The sequence below is a fragment of the Pieris napi genome, chromosome 6, assembly GCF_905475465.1.
Source record: "Pieris napi chromosome 6, ilPieNapi1.2, whole genome shotgun sequence".
In the NCBI taxonomy this organism is placed as follows: Eukaryota; Metazoa; Arthropoda; class Insecta; order Lepidoptera; family Pieridae; genus Pieris; species Pieris napi.
This window is the reverse complement of record NC_062239.1, coordinates 9,739,618-9,752,285: the sequence shown is the minus strand read 5'-3', so window position 1 is coordinate 9,752,285 and position 12,668 is coordinate 9,739,618. Positions and strand designations below refer to the sequence as shown.

General features: G+C 34.7%; 3 protein-coding genes across 3 annotated transcripts; 1 reads left to right on the top strand and 2 right to left on the bottom strand.

Moving 5' to 3' along the window:
- Positions 1–483: 483 nt before the first annotated feature.
- LOC125050202 (MRG/MORF4L-binding protein) lies at positions 484–2,350 on the bottom strand. The gene is made up of 5 exons (XM_047649886.1): positions 1,837–2,350; positions 1,653–1,733; positions 1,284–1,388; positions 862–963; positions 484–748 (listed from the first exon to the last, which is right to left on the bottom strand). The coding sequence occupies exons 1-5, from the start codon at positions 2,189–2,191 to the stop codon at positions 660–662; spliced, it is 732 nt and encodes a 243-aa protein (XP_047505842.1). The 5' UTR covers positions 2,192–2,350; the 3' UTR covers positions 484–659.
- Positions 2,351–10,301: 7,951 nt separating this feature from the next.
- Positions 10,302–11,278, top strand: LOC125050227 (peptidyl-prolyl cis-trans isomerase FKBP1A-like). The gene is made up of 3 exons (XM_047649930.1): positions 10,302–10,487; positions 10,557–10,717; positions 10,800–11,278. Exons 1-3 carry the CDS (start codon positions 10,451–10,453, stop codon positions 10,926–10,928), a joined length of 327 nt encoding a protein of 108 aa, XP_047505886.1. The 5' UTR covers positions 10,302–10,450; the 3' UTR covers positions 10,929–11,278.
- Positions 11,279–11,303: 25 nt separating this feature from the next.
- Positions 11,304–12,546, bottom strand: LOC125050226 (peroxisome biogenesis factor 10). The gene has a single exon (XM_047649929.1). The coding sequence runs from the start codon at positions 12,253–12,255 to the stop codon at positions 11,434–11,436; it is 822 nt and encodes a 273-aa protein (XP_047505885.1). The 5' UTR covers positions 12,256–12,546; the 3' UTR covers positions 11,304–11,433.
- Positions 12,547–12,668: the final 122 nt, after the last annotated feature.

Below are 12,668 nucleotides of genomic sequence, written 5' to 3'. Positions count from 1 at the left end.
GACAAAACGTGAGCTAATATCATTCCCATACAAATTCTTTTATCGTTAGTGGGTCACGTCTGTCGCAAAGTAAGTTGTTCATAAGAAGTTCTCTAGAGTCTAAACTCTAGACTCGTGTCAAAATATTGCAGTGGCCGGTCGAATTGGAGATATTTGTATAGTTACCTATTATTATCTCTATACCAATAAATATTTCCTTGCCTATCATAAATCTTAACCTTAGGGCATATCTGTCCTACAAAATCAGAATATCGCGAATTTAAAACCATAGATTTACGTATTCATTCGAGGGGCATTACCCTCTTGAGATAAATTCTATATTCCACCAACTGTGTGACTTAGGCCTGCCAACTGCCATTAAAACGTATCCTGTTATAAAAATCATAACTCTTTTATTTTTTTTAATTTATGTTTATTAAAAATGTAATACGCATACATTAATTTCAGTATAACGCATGCAGATAAATAAAAATATAACCAACATTTTACTTTAAATAATATTTTATTACTAAAACTTATCCATAGTACATTATAAAAAAATGCAACTGCAAACACCTAGGAAAAGATTTTGTGACAGCTGACATTTTCCAAGATGCGCAAGGCTGCCTGCGCGTGTGCCAGTGTCAGAAAAATTGATGATATGAGTGTTTATGTGTTTGTCACATGCGCCGGCGCTTGGCTGGTGTGCTAGAAGGCGGCGTCGAAGTGTTTGGACGCCGTCGAGCTCGGCGGGTATTGCTGTCTTCATCTAAAAAATAAACAATATGGCATGACAACAGAAAAAGTGGAAATGATATACTAAACTTCTGTCTTTTATGTAACAATGTATATAAATAAGATTGTTTTGTTTGTTTTATTTACCAGCAATGGAGCTGACTCTACTTTTCTGTGAAGACGATTTTCTGCTTGAGGAGCTATCGCGCGGTCCGGATGCATTTGAATCGCGTGAATCTCTTCTTCTATCTGAAATAAGAAATAGAACATTTTTCACTAAAAGGTTGTAACTACTAGGGTGCAGTTTGTCTAATATCTACTTATATTACTGCTAATGCATACTGCTGTATATAACAAAAATAAACCATATTTATATTAATTGAAGTTATTATTAAAATGTTAATTTCTAAAATTACATATATACTATACATGCATAAATCTAGGGCAATTTTTTTTTAACAATTTGATTTATAAGAATAAAGTTATTTAAAGTTTCTTAAGTTCACTTTACTAGATTAATTTAATTTAGATTTATAGGTATTAAAATTTTAGTAAATGTATTAAATTACCATAATCTTTTTCTGACTTTATACTAGGTGTGTCTGTTGATGCATGTGAACTTCCACTCTCCTTCCTTGTCTTAGTAGCAAGAGCGCCAATACTATCTTTACGACCTTTAATTTTACATTAATAAGTTAATGACCATTTTTCAATGCAGAAAACATTTGTGTACTATTTTTTTCTCTTGAATAGAGACAAGATCAAATTGAGTCATAGATATTTATATATTTGATAACCTTAGATCTTCTTTTATTAAGAAATAATTATACTAGCCAGAAGTAGTAACAATATCAACTTGATTTTCATTCTTTAGATTGAACTACAAAGGGTAAACATGGTCATACCATTGAGAGATACAAAAATAAATATTACAATACCTTTAGACGCAGTACTATCTCTTGATGCAGTTCCTCGAGAGTTGCTTCTAGGGGCTGGCTTTGGTGAGGGGCTTCTTCCATCTGAAATATCACAATCACATTAACATGCATAATTCTTTATTCCTAAAGAAGAAATGATTTCTAAACTACAATATTAAAAGATATGTTAAATGTTTCTACACACCATCACTATCATCCCCCAATATAACATCTCTACATTTTTGCTTCAACAAAGCGCCAAATTCACCGTCAGACAAACTAAAAGTTACTTCCTGATTCGGAAAGGGTATGGGCTCCGTTTCATCCAACATAGACGTGTCGTAAAGCGTTTCTAAATGCTTCCAAATATCTTGCGTGGATATTTCCTTAGTTATAGAGTTTGAAAGTTTCTCCCAAATACACGCCATTTGAAAATGTTTATTTATACCCACAGGCTTATGATTAGCCATTGCATAAAATAATTGAATTTCCATATTGACGTCCCAATCTAAAGTGTCCGCAACTTTAGTATCGGAAGATTCTTCTTCACTGGAAACCATAGTTTATTTTAAATGTTGCTGCACTTTCACTTGTATTCCTTTAATCGAATTATTGTAAATTCACTCTTATACTGTTATAATACATTTTTATCATAACTTAACGAAACTGCAGTGAACATTGAAAAATTATAATAACAAAAACAATCAATTCGCAATCATTTTTTTTTTTTTTTTTTTTTTAATTATTGGCCCGCACGGTTTGTGCATTGTGGCCCAGGGTCAAAAACAGGGAAACGGGTAAAAACATAAAATTATCGTCTGGAAAGGAATTTAGGAATAGAAAATAATGAATCTATAAAATAAAAGATCAATTCTTATAAATCTACATAAAAAAGGAGTGTAAGAAAACATATTTACATATATTTACGTTCATATTGTCTAAATTTTTATATTATTACTTAAGATAAAAGCTGCTAAAAGTTTATATACATGTGGGTCCAATGTTGAAAGTAAACATGATATGGATGAAGGGAAAGGAATTGGAAGGGAAATGAGACCTTCGAGAAGAGCCGACCGGTCGCGCCGAGGACAAACAAATATGATGTGATTTAAATCACCTACATCATATCCGCAATCGCACGTAGGGCTCTCATTAATATTTAACTTAGTAAGATGAGCTGGGGTGCAGACGTGTCCCAGTCGCATACGAGACAGTACTGTTGTAACTTTTTTACCGAATCTCAGTCTCCAAAACCAGGGCTTACTGGGTATAGAAGGTTGAATAGTACGATAATGGCGACCTTTTGAACTATCTTGAGACCAGGATTCAGTCCAAGAATTCCTGAGATAAATCCCTGAAAGAGACATCAAGTCATGCGCATAGTTTCTAAAAATGTCCACATCTCCACTCTCCACCGCCTCATTGGCTAAACGATCAGCTTTCTCGTTTCCAGATATTCCACAGTGACCAGGAACCCATGCAAACGATACGGAATAGTTTTCTTTTATACATTTTAATAGCAGGTTTCTAATTTCGGAAATGACAGGGAATTGATAATGTGATCCAAATGGGAACCGGGCTAAGGCATTCAAAGAACTTAGTGAATCTGTAAAAATTACAGTTTTTTGAAGTTTTAGTAGAAGGATGTATTCTATGGCTTTAACAAGGCCAATACATTCGCCAGTGAACACGGAGGATTCAGGAGGGAGTTTAGTTTTTTGAACAATATTGTAATTAGAGTGCAGTACACCAACACCTACACAGCTATCTTTGGAATGCTTAGATGCATCTGTAAATATTCGATGCCATTGTGGCCACTTGGTGTCAACAATATAGTTAAATGTTAACTTTTGGTTTTGCTCAATTTTCACAAGACCTGTGCTAGTATGTATATCAGGAGAGATTACAAGGGAATCATAACTATATTTGAACAATGGATTAGAAGTCGCTTGGTGAGTAGGAGCCTCAAAATAAGTAAATCTTCTGTAACTTTCAACCAAACATGGTGGGCGTTTGTTTTTCCAATAACTACAATTGGGGATTAAAGATGCCAGGCAAGTCAGTTTAGGTGTTAGGATATGGTTACTGAATTGGATACAACGGAATAGGAATTTATCAGACAGAAATTGCCGTCGTAAGCTTAATGGAGGCTCTACACACTCGACTCTCATACAGTTGATTGGACTTGACTTCATAGCTCCTAGGACTATTCTCATTGCTTTAGCCTGAATACTATCCATTTTTTTAAAACCAGAAATATTTCCTGGTTCCAACAGAAAAGTACCGTAATCCATTACACTTCTGATTATGGCGTTGTAAATCAGTTTTAAGGAGTGTGAATGCGCTCCCCACCAGATGCCCGATAAGCATCTAAGAATATTCAAATTACGTTCACATCTTGCAGTTACATATTCACAATGGGGTACACCGGTAAGCTTGGAATCTAGAATTACTCCTAAGAATTTGACGTCATTAGTCGAGGGAATCAAAACACTATTGAACTTTACATGGACCGGGGGAGGCCTACGCATTCTGGAAAACAACACAACCCTACTCTTGGATACAGATAAGTCTAAACCATTCGAATTAAGCCATGATTTTAAAAATGAAAGGGAAGATGTTAGAGCTTGGCAATTATTTTCAATCGATTTTCCCGATTTGTATATAAGAAGATCGTCTGCATATTGTAATACGTTTGCTGATGCCTGCAATGATGTTTCTAAATCATATGTGTAGATGTTGTAGAGCAAAGGACTGAGCACAGAACCCTGTGGTAATCCTTTCCACACAGTCCGCGATAGTTTGACATCTTCGATAAATAAATTAATGTATCTTTCTCTGAGCATATTGATAATAAAGTTTGACAGAATCGGTGGTACATCTAAGTAAAGCAATTTTCCCCTAAGAACCGATATAAGAACATTGTCATAAGCTGAGCTTATATCTAAGAAAGTAGCTACTATCGACTCGTTGTTTGAAAAAGCTAATCTTATGTCCGTAGTGAATATACCTAAGCTATCCATTGTGCTTCTACTTTTCCTAAAACCGAATTGTGACGTTGCTAATAAATTTTTACTCTCTAAAAACCATTCTAAACGGATTTTAACTAGGTGTTCTGCTGTTTTCATTAAAACAGAAGAAAGGACAATAGGTCTGTAAGAAGAAGGATCATCGGCTGGTTTATTGTCTTTTAAAATAGGGATAATAGATTGAGTGATCCAAGACTTGGGAATGCACCCAGAAATCATAATAGAATTTATAATATTTAAGTACAGCATCAGCACACGGTCCGAAAGGTTTTTCAAAAAAGAATATGGAATCCCATCTTCTCCTGGAGTAGAATCTTTTACGTTATTGAGTACACCTTTAAGTTCGATCAAAGAGAATGGAGCGTTTAATCCAGTTTGGTCATCGGAAATGTAAGCAGGAATAGATAATGGAGGAAATGCCTGTTCCGGTACAGAAGGGGGTGCAAGATGATCCATGAACTGATCAGCTAGGGTTAGCGGTAATTTAGAAGAGGGAGAATTATTATATGCAGATCTAAATCTACGAATATTACGCCAGACCTCTGACGGGCTGACGTCTGGGCTAATGGAGGCACAAAATGATTGCCAACCATCATATCTCTTTTTCTTAAACAATTTTTTAGCACTACGGGCAGATTCTAAATATAACTCGAAATTTTCTTCTGACATCTCCTCACAGTAATTTTTTTCAGCCTGTTTTCTTTTTTTTATTGCAGCTGTACATTCATGATCCCACCAGGGAGGCGAAGGAATTTGCGATCGGAACTTAGTTTTAGTGCAAAAAGATTCATCGGCAGCTTCAATCAAAACCTGAGAAAGAATTTCGGCAGAGATCTGATCACCTTCTTGAGAATAAATACTAGTTTTCCGCTCTACTCGTTGGTTGAATAATTCCCAATCAGCGTTGTTTAATCTGTATTTAAAACGAGGAGAGCGAGTGGTTTTGGTAGGTTTGTGTGAAGGAAAAGTAATTACAAGTGGAAAGTGGTCACTACCATACGAAGATGCAAGAGGGTGCCAGTCCAAAGTTGAAGCTAAATCAGGTGAACATAAAGATAGATCAGGCGCACTTGCACCTTCACTTGGACCAGTAACACGGGTTGGCAGCCCAGTGTTTAAAATACAGATACAATGAGAATCTATAATATCTAATAATTGATCTCCATAATAGTTGGAAGAAGTGCTTCCCCAGGATTGATGTTGGCAATTAAAATCACCTAGGACTAAGAATGGCCTTGGAAGGATGGAAAACAGTTGATTAAGATGAGAAAAAATATTTACATTAGGACGAGAAAAATAAATAGACACTATACAAATTTTATTTACAATAGCAGCAATGACTGATAAGTCATCTCCGAATGAGGGAAGTGGAAATAAGGAATAGGGGAGATTATTTTTAATGACTATGGCAACACCGCCATAGCCGTCAGGTCTGTCCTGTCGGAGAATAACATAACCTGGAATTCGAAAAGTCAATTCCGGGCGAAGCCATGTTTCCGACAGAGTTGAGACAAATGGTTCAAATTTATTATGCAAATGGATTAAATCATTTTTATTGCAGATAGCGCTTCTGCAATTCCACTGGATTATTTGTTCGCGTTCGTGGCGCATAAGAGGATTTTAATTGAGTTAAGGAAGCAATCATTTGGCGGCGTTGTTCGGTTACGTTGTTGTCAGAGTTAGAATTAGATTTAATTTCAGTCAAAAGTTGGATTAAATCAGAGATTATGTCATTATTGTTAACGTTACTGTTTATTAAAGCGACCCCGTTAGAAGGAGCTGGAGCGTCGTAGTCCTTTATCAAATTGAAGTGTTCTGTTTTGTTATACCCCAGTCGTTTTAGTTTGGGGGATGTTGGTTTAGAAAATATTGTTTTCTTATAAGATCTACTATACGACGGAATCGAGGAAGAGGAAGGCGATACATGTGGGACAGGAGAATTAGGAGTATTCTGGATGTTTGAAAACTTAACTATATCAGCAAAAGATTTTGATACTGGATCATACACTTTATTTGCTTCTGCGTAAGATACACATCTCTCAGCCATATACAATTTAATTTTAGTCTGCCGTTCATATTCTGGACACTTTCTGTTTGTAGCAAAGTGTAGACCAGAACATAGGCAGCAAGTCGCGGCATCATCTTGTATGTTGCATGTGTCCCCAGTATGGCCTTGGCCACACTTGTAACAGCGGGGCCGAGAGTTACAATTAGACTTAGTATGACCAAATCGGCAACAAGAATAGCACTGAATAGTGGGGTATGCGTAAAGTTCCACGGGCAGGGCATTGTAGCAGACAAATACATGTTTAGGAAGGGTTTGACCATCGAAAGTTATTACAATAGTCTGTGATGGCTTCCACTCAGGAGGGCTGCTGTTACGTACTTTATAATTAAGTCGTCTAATTTTTATAATTCCTCCGCTGCCTACAGGCAGAGAGATGTTGTCTAATATCTCTTCGGGAGACCATTCCGCGGGAACGCCTCGCACCAGGCCCATTCGGGTCACATTAAATGAGGGAATAAAAGCTTTGTAATTATTTCTTGCCAGGCAAGGGTTATTAATAAATTCGTTTGCACATTTGTGGTCAGAGAATGATAGGGAAATTCTGTTTCTGCCTATCCTTTTGATGCTACCATTAATTATGTTTTTAAAAGAATTTTTCTTGAGGAAATAACCAAATTGAACGGGATGAAGGGAGGGGATGTCCGTATCTGAAGAAACTTTTTGCGCATGAACTACGAATGGCCCTATGTCATAGGCCTCATAAGATGTTCGGCCTGTAGGATTTTTTATGGACTGAGAAACGTCTGATGGAGGTGATGGGTGCTGTTGGGTATTAACAGTTGCAGTATCTACACGGTCTACTTTGTTCTGAAAACTATCTAGAGCATTAGCGTTCTTAAGCCCAGTACATATTGAGGGAATTTCGATTTCCGGTATTTGGCACGAGCAATCAGTGTCCTTTTGTTTGTTCCGACGCGTCGGATCGAATCTTTTTTTCCTTTTGTTGCAGTGTTTGCAAATTTTACCTACTCGCATTCTTTTTCGGTCATTCCGTTGATCCACATCTGTATCTACACTGGACTCGTCCAGTTTAGAAAATCTATTTTCTATTATAATATTACAAGCTACCTCGGGGGGCGAGCCCCCGGTATCCGGGGGCTCGTCCATTTTTTCGCCTGACTCCAGGCCTTGAGGAAAAAGTATACAAACTTACCAGATACTGTAGAATATATACACAAATGAATAAACAAAACTATTAAATTAAACTACTACATACAAATATATACAAAACTGATCTTTTATACAAGTTAAATTAAATTTAAAAATTTCACAAGAAAAAACACTCCCGCCACGACCAACGTTTCCCGCGCTTTTTCCTTCGCAATCATTTAACATTCATACGAAGTCAACAGAACAGACTAAGAATGCATATTGCATAGACTATGATTACATTAATCAACGAAAGTGATCCCTTTTCCGTAACACCACAATCGGTCAAAGTCAAATTGTGTGTTAACATAAAACAAAAACAAGAAGTGATTTTAAATCTTAATCACATTTAAATTTCTCACTTTTTAAATAATTACAAGGTGGCCTTATCGCTAACAAGCAATTTCTTCCTAGCAACCCTGGTACGGAAAAATAATTACTAAGGGTAAAATGGGGTAAAGTGCATATCTAAATTAACAAATAAAATTACAAGTACTGTATGTACAATTACAAAACTAATATCTATAAAAAAATTAAAAAACTAAAATCTAATCCTAAGTATCAAGAATCACAATTAAGGTTCCATAAGACAATAAAAATAATATCTTACAATGGCAATAATATAGTATAAACACAAAAGTCACGATTGAACAGAAGGAAAGGATATGGTTAAAAGACGTTTATGTAGAAGACTTTTAAAATACATACTTTAGAATGTTGGCTGGGGTTCGGGGAGCATATTTTAAAACTGTATGCGAAGATTCTAAAAGACTTGCCTAAAAAGGATGAGCTATAGATATAATTTCGTGAAATAAGAGGAGAGTAATAGATGGAATTTCCAAAATGCATCTATCAGAGGATGCGTAATATATAGTAACAAGAACCCAAGAAAATAAATATTTTTTTAAGATAAGAAGGAGTTCTGGGATTGAGAAATTATAGAAGATGGAGGAGAAAAGCGTCACGCTTATTCACGGTACCTGCTGTTACGCATTCATGTACACTTACATTGCCAGAAAGCTAGCAAGTGCGTTGCCGGGCTTTCTTTTTGAAATTGAATTGGTACGCGAACGCGAACGAATCTAATATATAAAATTCTCGTGTCGCGGTGTTTGTGGTTAAACTCCTCCGAAACGGCCCGACAGATTCTTATGAAATTTTGTGTGCATATTGGGTATGTCTGAGAATCGGACAACATCTATTTTTCATCCCCCTAAATGTTAAGGGTAGTCCACCCCTAATTCTTTCATTTTTATTTTAGATAAAAAATTCATTAATTATTTTTTTATGATACAGCTTTAAAAAATACATACAACCCCTATTTTTTATTATAAATGATATACATGGCAAAACGACGTTTGCCGGATCAGCTAGTATTTTTTATATATAGGATTTATATGTTTATGTTGACGCGACTCGTAAAGTGGCAACCCCACTGTAGTGTAAAAGTTTTTTGTACGCTGTGGTTGCTTACAACTTAAAGTTACAGCCAAAGTCCTTTGCCTTTCCCATTAGGGATAAATTAATATCATCATCATTACAAGTTGCCAGGTCATAAAATCCCAAAAAAAAAAACATTACAAGTTACAGCTTAATCAGTGTGACCAGATTTAGTAGATTTCTACTTTTTTGGTAGATTTTGAGGTACTGTCAACAGAATTTAGTATGTAAAAATTATTTGGTATATTTTAGTAGAATTCACGCTTTTCAGTTAGTCTAGTACTTTTTTTGGCATATCGAATAAAAGCGAGGTATTCCTCTTTCATCGATTGGATTATAACTATTTAATGTCCATTCTTTTCGTTACCATTCGTGCCGTGAGCATAGAGTGTGATGTGGGAATTCCTTTATTGAGAATTTATATAATCGAGTTTAAAATGAAACATAAATATACACAAGGATATCGCAATGAATAGGAGCAAGATCCCTTATTTAAAGTTGGTTATGTAAATCTACAAATTTTACGTTATTTTTCAAAGTGATCAGGCCCTTATTCATAAAAGTGAAACATATATACAAAACATGACGAGTTCTATTTTGAGTTGCTTTATGAAGATAAATTATATAAAAACTACTCCGCTTCAGTCAATAGATCTGACAGAAGTATGTTCAAGTTAATGGACTTAAAATTGCTATAAGACAATGTTACCCAACATAAAGACGAAAAATGTTTATTTTAAGTATCATTTTAGAAATTTTTTTTTTTTTAGAATTTAATTTAAAAAAAAAACTTGGTTTCTTTTAAATTAAATTCTTATTTTTATTATTCTATCGTTTTATCAAGAAAACATTCATGTTTTACGTTGTAACACAATAGCAAAAAAATATAATAGATTTTTCTCGTTCCTTTCGGTAGAATTCAGTAGTTTTTAACCTCTACAAACAGTAGATTCGTCAATTAAAATCTGGTCACACTGAGCTTAATTGTTTTTAATTTTCGTTTGTCGATGCCTCCAATCTCCATGCTACCTAGTACTGCCTATACCAATAAATACTAATTATTATTACTATACATAGTTTTCGTTATCTTCTGCATCGATCTAATTTACATTTGTACATACAATACATAAACCATGGGAGTAGAAGTGGAAACTATTTCGCCCGGAGACGGTGGGTACTGTTCAAATAAAAATGATTTAGGAAAATTAATACTGGGCTTACCTTGCTGAAATTTTTTAGGCAACACTTATCCAAAACCGGGACAAACAGTTGTCGTGCACTACACTGGAACTCTTCAAAATGGCAAGAAGTTCGACTCCTCGAGGGATCGTGGACAACCCTTTAAGTTTACGCTAGGGAAAGGTGACGTTATCAAGGGGTGGGATCATGGAATTCCAAAGGTATTTGTCTATGCTTATTTCTTTTATCCCTTTAGTTTGATCTGATTTTGTCATATTTGATAAACAATTTTATTTCTTGCAGATGTCAGTGGGAGAACGAGCTTCATTAACTTGCTCTCCTGATTTTGCGTATGGTTCACGAGGCCACCCTGGAGTCATTCCACCAAATGCAACACTTATCTTTGATGTAGAACTTTTGAGAGTAGAATAGCTTTTAGTATATATTATGTATAATGTTAATGTAAATTTTATTTTATTGTTAAACAGTATTTTTGTTTCTTAAATAAGTTTATACTTGTGCTGCAAAAGCTAGTCTGTAAATGTTACTGAGAGTGTTAAAATAAGTACAAAATTCTACTTTATAAGTGTTACTACAAAATTAACTCAAACTATGTTAAAGAAATATTTTTAATTTAGTTAAACTAGATATAATCTTTTAATTCATATTAAGTGCACAGTTTCATTGTTAAATACTTTAGTTTCTTCAATCTTTTTTGTTTTTCTTTTGAATTTTAACGAATTTTGCACACACAAGGTTTTTCTGAGATTCAAGATGTGTAATTTGTAAAATAAAAATAACTGAATATCAGAAGTTCTTAATGCTTTTAATTTTTATAAACAATATAATTATGTATATAAACTTAATTAGAGAACATATTGTGTCCGTACCCCTAACACATGCCAAAAGATTATACTTGACTATAAAAAATAGTATACTAGTTCACACTAGGATAGTAGTTCATTAATGGTACAACACTGTTTTTAGAAAATGGTGTCCTACATAAAGCACAACTTTCTAATGCACCATAACAACATTGCATGCAGAAAAAATGCCCACATTGTAAAACACATGGTTGTACTATTTCTTCTAAGCATGCCACACAAGACCTACTATTGTCCACTTCATTTGGAAAATCAGCCATCTGCTCAAGGTGTTTCTTGGCCTGGTATAGGTTCTGGCCACAACTTATAACTGCATGCAATAGTGTAACTATGCCTAATAGCCTCAGATGCGCATAATAAGCAGCTGCAGCTGGTCTTACATGGACATAGTTTATTCTTGTCAAGGATTTACCAATTTCAAGTGGACCACCATTAATGTATGACAATGCTCTATGTATGCTTTCAATTTGTGGTAAAATATTACCCAATGCCTTAAAAGTCACTAAAAATAGATTTTGTGCTGCTGGTCTTAATGTTGAATTAATTTCAATTTGCTTTTCTACACTACGAAGTAATCTTTGTGTAATGTTCTCACCGAAGGCTGAGAGTAAAATACTTATGAGGCGGTTACAAAATGTTGGTAGTTTGTGATAAGAGTCATCAACTTGCACAATACCAGAATATTCTTCACCAAGTGTTTGTAACTCTCGTAGGGTTGTAAAAGATTTGTAAAGTACAAAAGAAATAGGAATAGCTTTGGATGCGTGCTGAGAGGAAATTAGTTTCGCTAACGATGCAGATAATTTCTTTTCATATAAATCGTCTTTTTGCCAAGCACGAAGTACCTCAGCAGGCTGCGCTGTAGGTAAAGCCATGGATTTTTCTGGTTCCTTAAATACTATATATTATATTAAACACTAGTGGCATAATATAGTAATAATATAATAGTTTTAATATTCCAATTAAGCTTAGTCAACACTTATGATTAACAATATAATCGTCAATAATGTTTTATAAAAATTAAGATTTCTTTAATAAATATTAGTAGTTCAGTAATAATATAATTTTATACATACAAATTTCAACTTCTTGTGTTTTTGTTAATCATTTTTTCATTATCAGCTGATTGTGACTGGGCCACATTCCACAGCTATATACCGCAATTCACAGAATAATGAGTAGTACGAAAGAGTACAGAACCACTTCATTGAAGAATATAGGGGTTTAGATGATAGATCTTAGATTCCCAACCGTTTGATAACAATATATGTAAAATAACTTCATAACA

Bases quoted from the DNA above. Each gene is read 5' to 3' on its own strand.
- LOC125050202 (XM_047649886.1), bottom strand. From the start codon at position 2,191: ATGGTTTCCAGTGAAGAAGAATCTTCCGATACTAAAGTTGCGGACACT. The intron at 964-1,283 runs GTAATTTAATAC...TTCTTATTTCAG, and splicing joins AAAGTCAGAAAAAGATTATG to ATAGAAGAAGAGATTCACGC. The intron at 749-861 runs GTAAATAAAACA...TTTATTTTTTAG, and splicing joins TAGAGTCAGCTCCATTGCTG to ATGAAGACAGCAATACCCGC.
- LOC125050226 (XM_047649929.1), bottom strand. From the start codon at position 12,255: ATGGCTTTACCTACAGCGCAGCCTGCTGAGGTACTTCGTGCTTGGCAA.
- LOC125050227 (XM_047649930.1), top strand. From the start codon at position 10,451: ATGGGAGTAGAAGTGGAAACTATTTCGCCCGGAGACG. The intron at 10,488-10,556 runs GTGGGTACTGTT...GAAATTTTTTAG, and splicing joins AACTATTTCGCCCGGAGACG to GCAACACTTATCCAAAACCG. The intron at 10,718-10,799 runs GTATTTGTCTAT...TATTTCTTGCAG, and splicing joins GGGATCATGGAATTCCAAAG to ATGTCAGTGGGAGAACGAGC.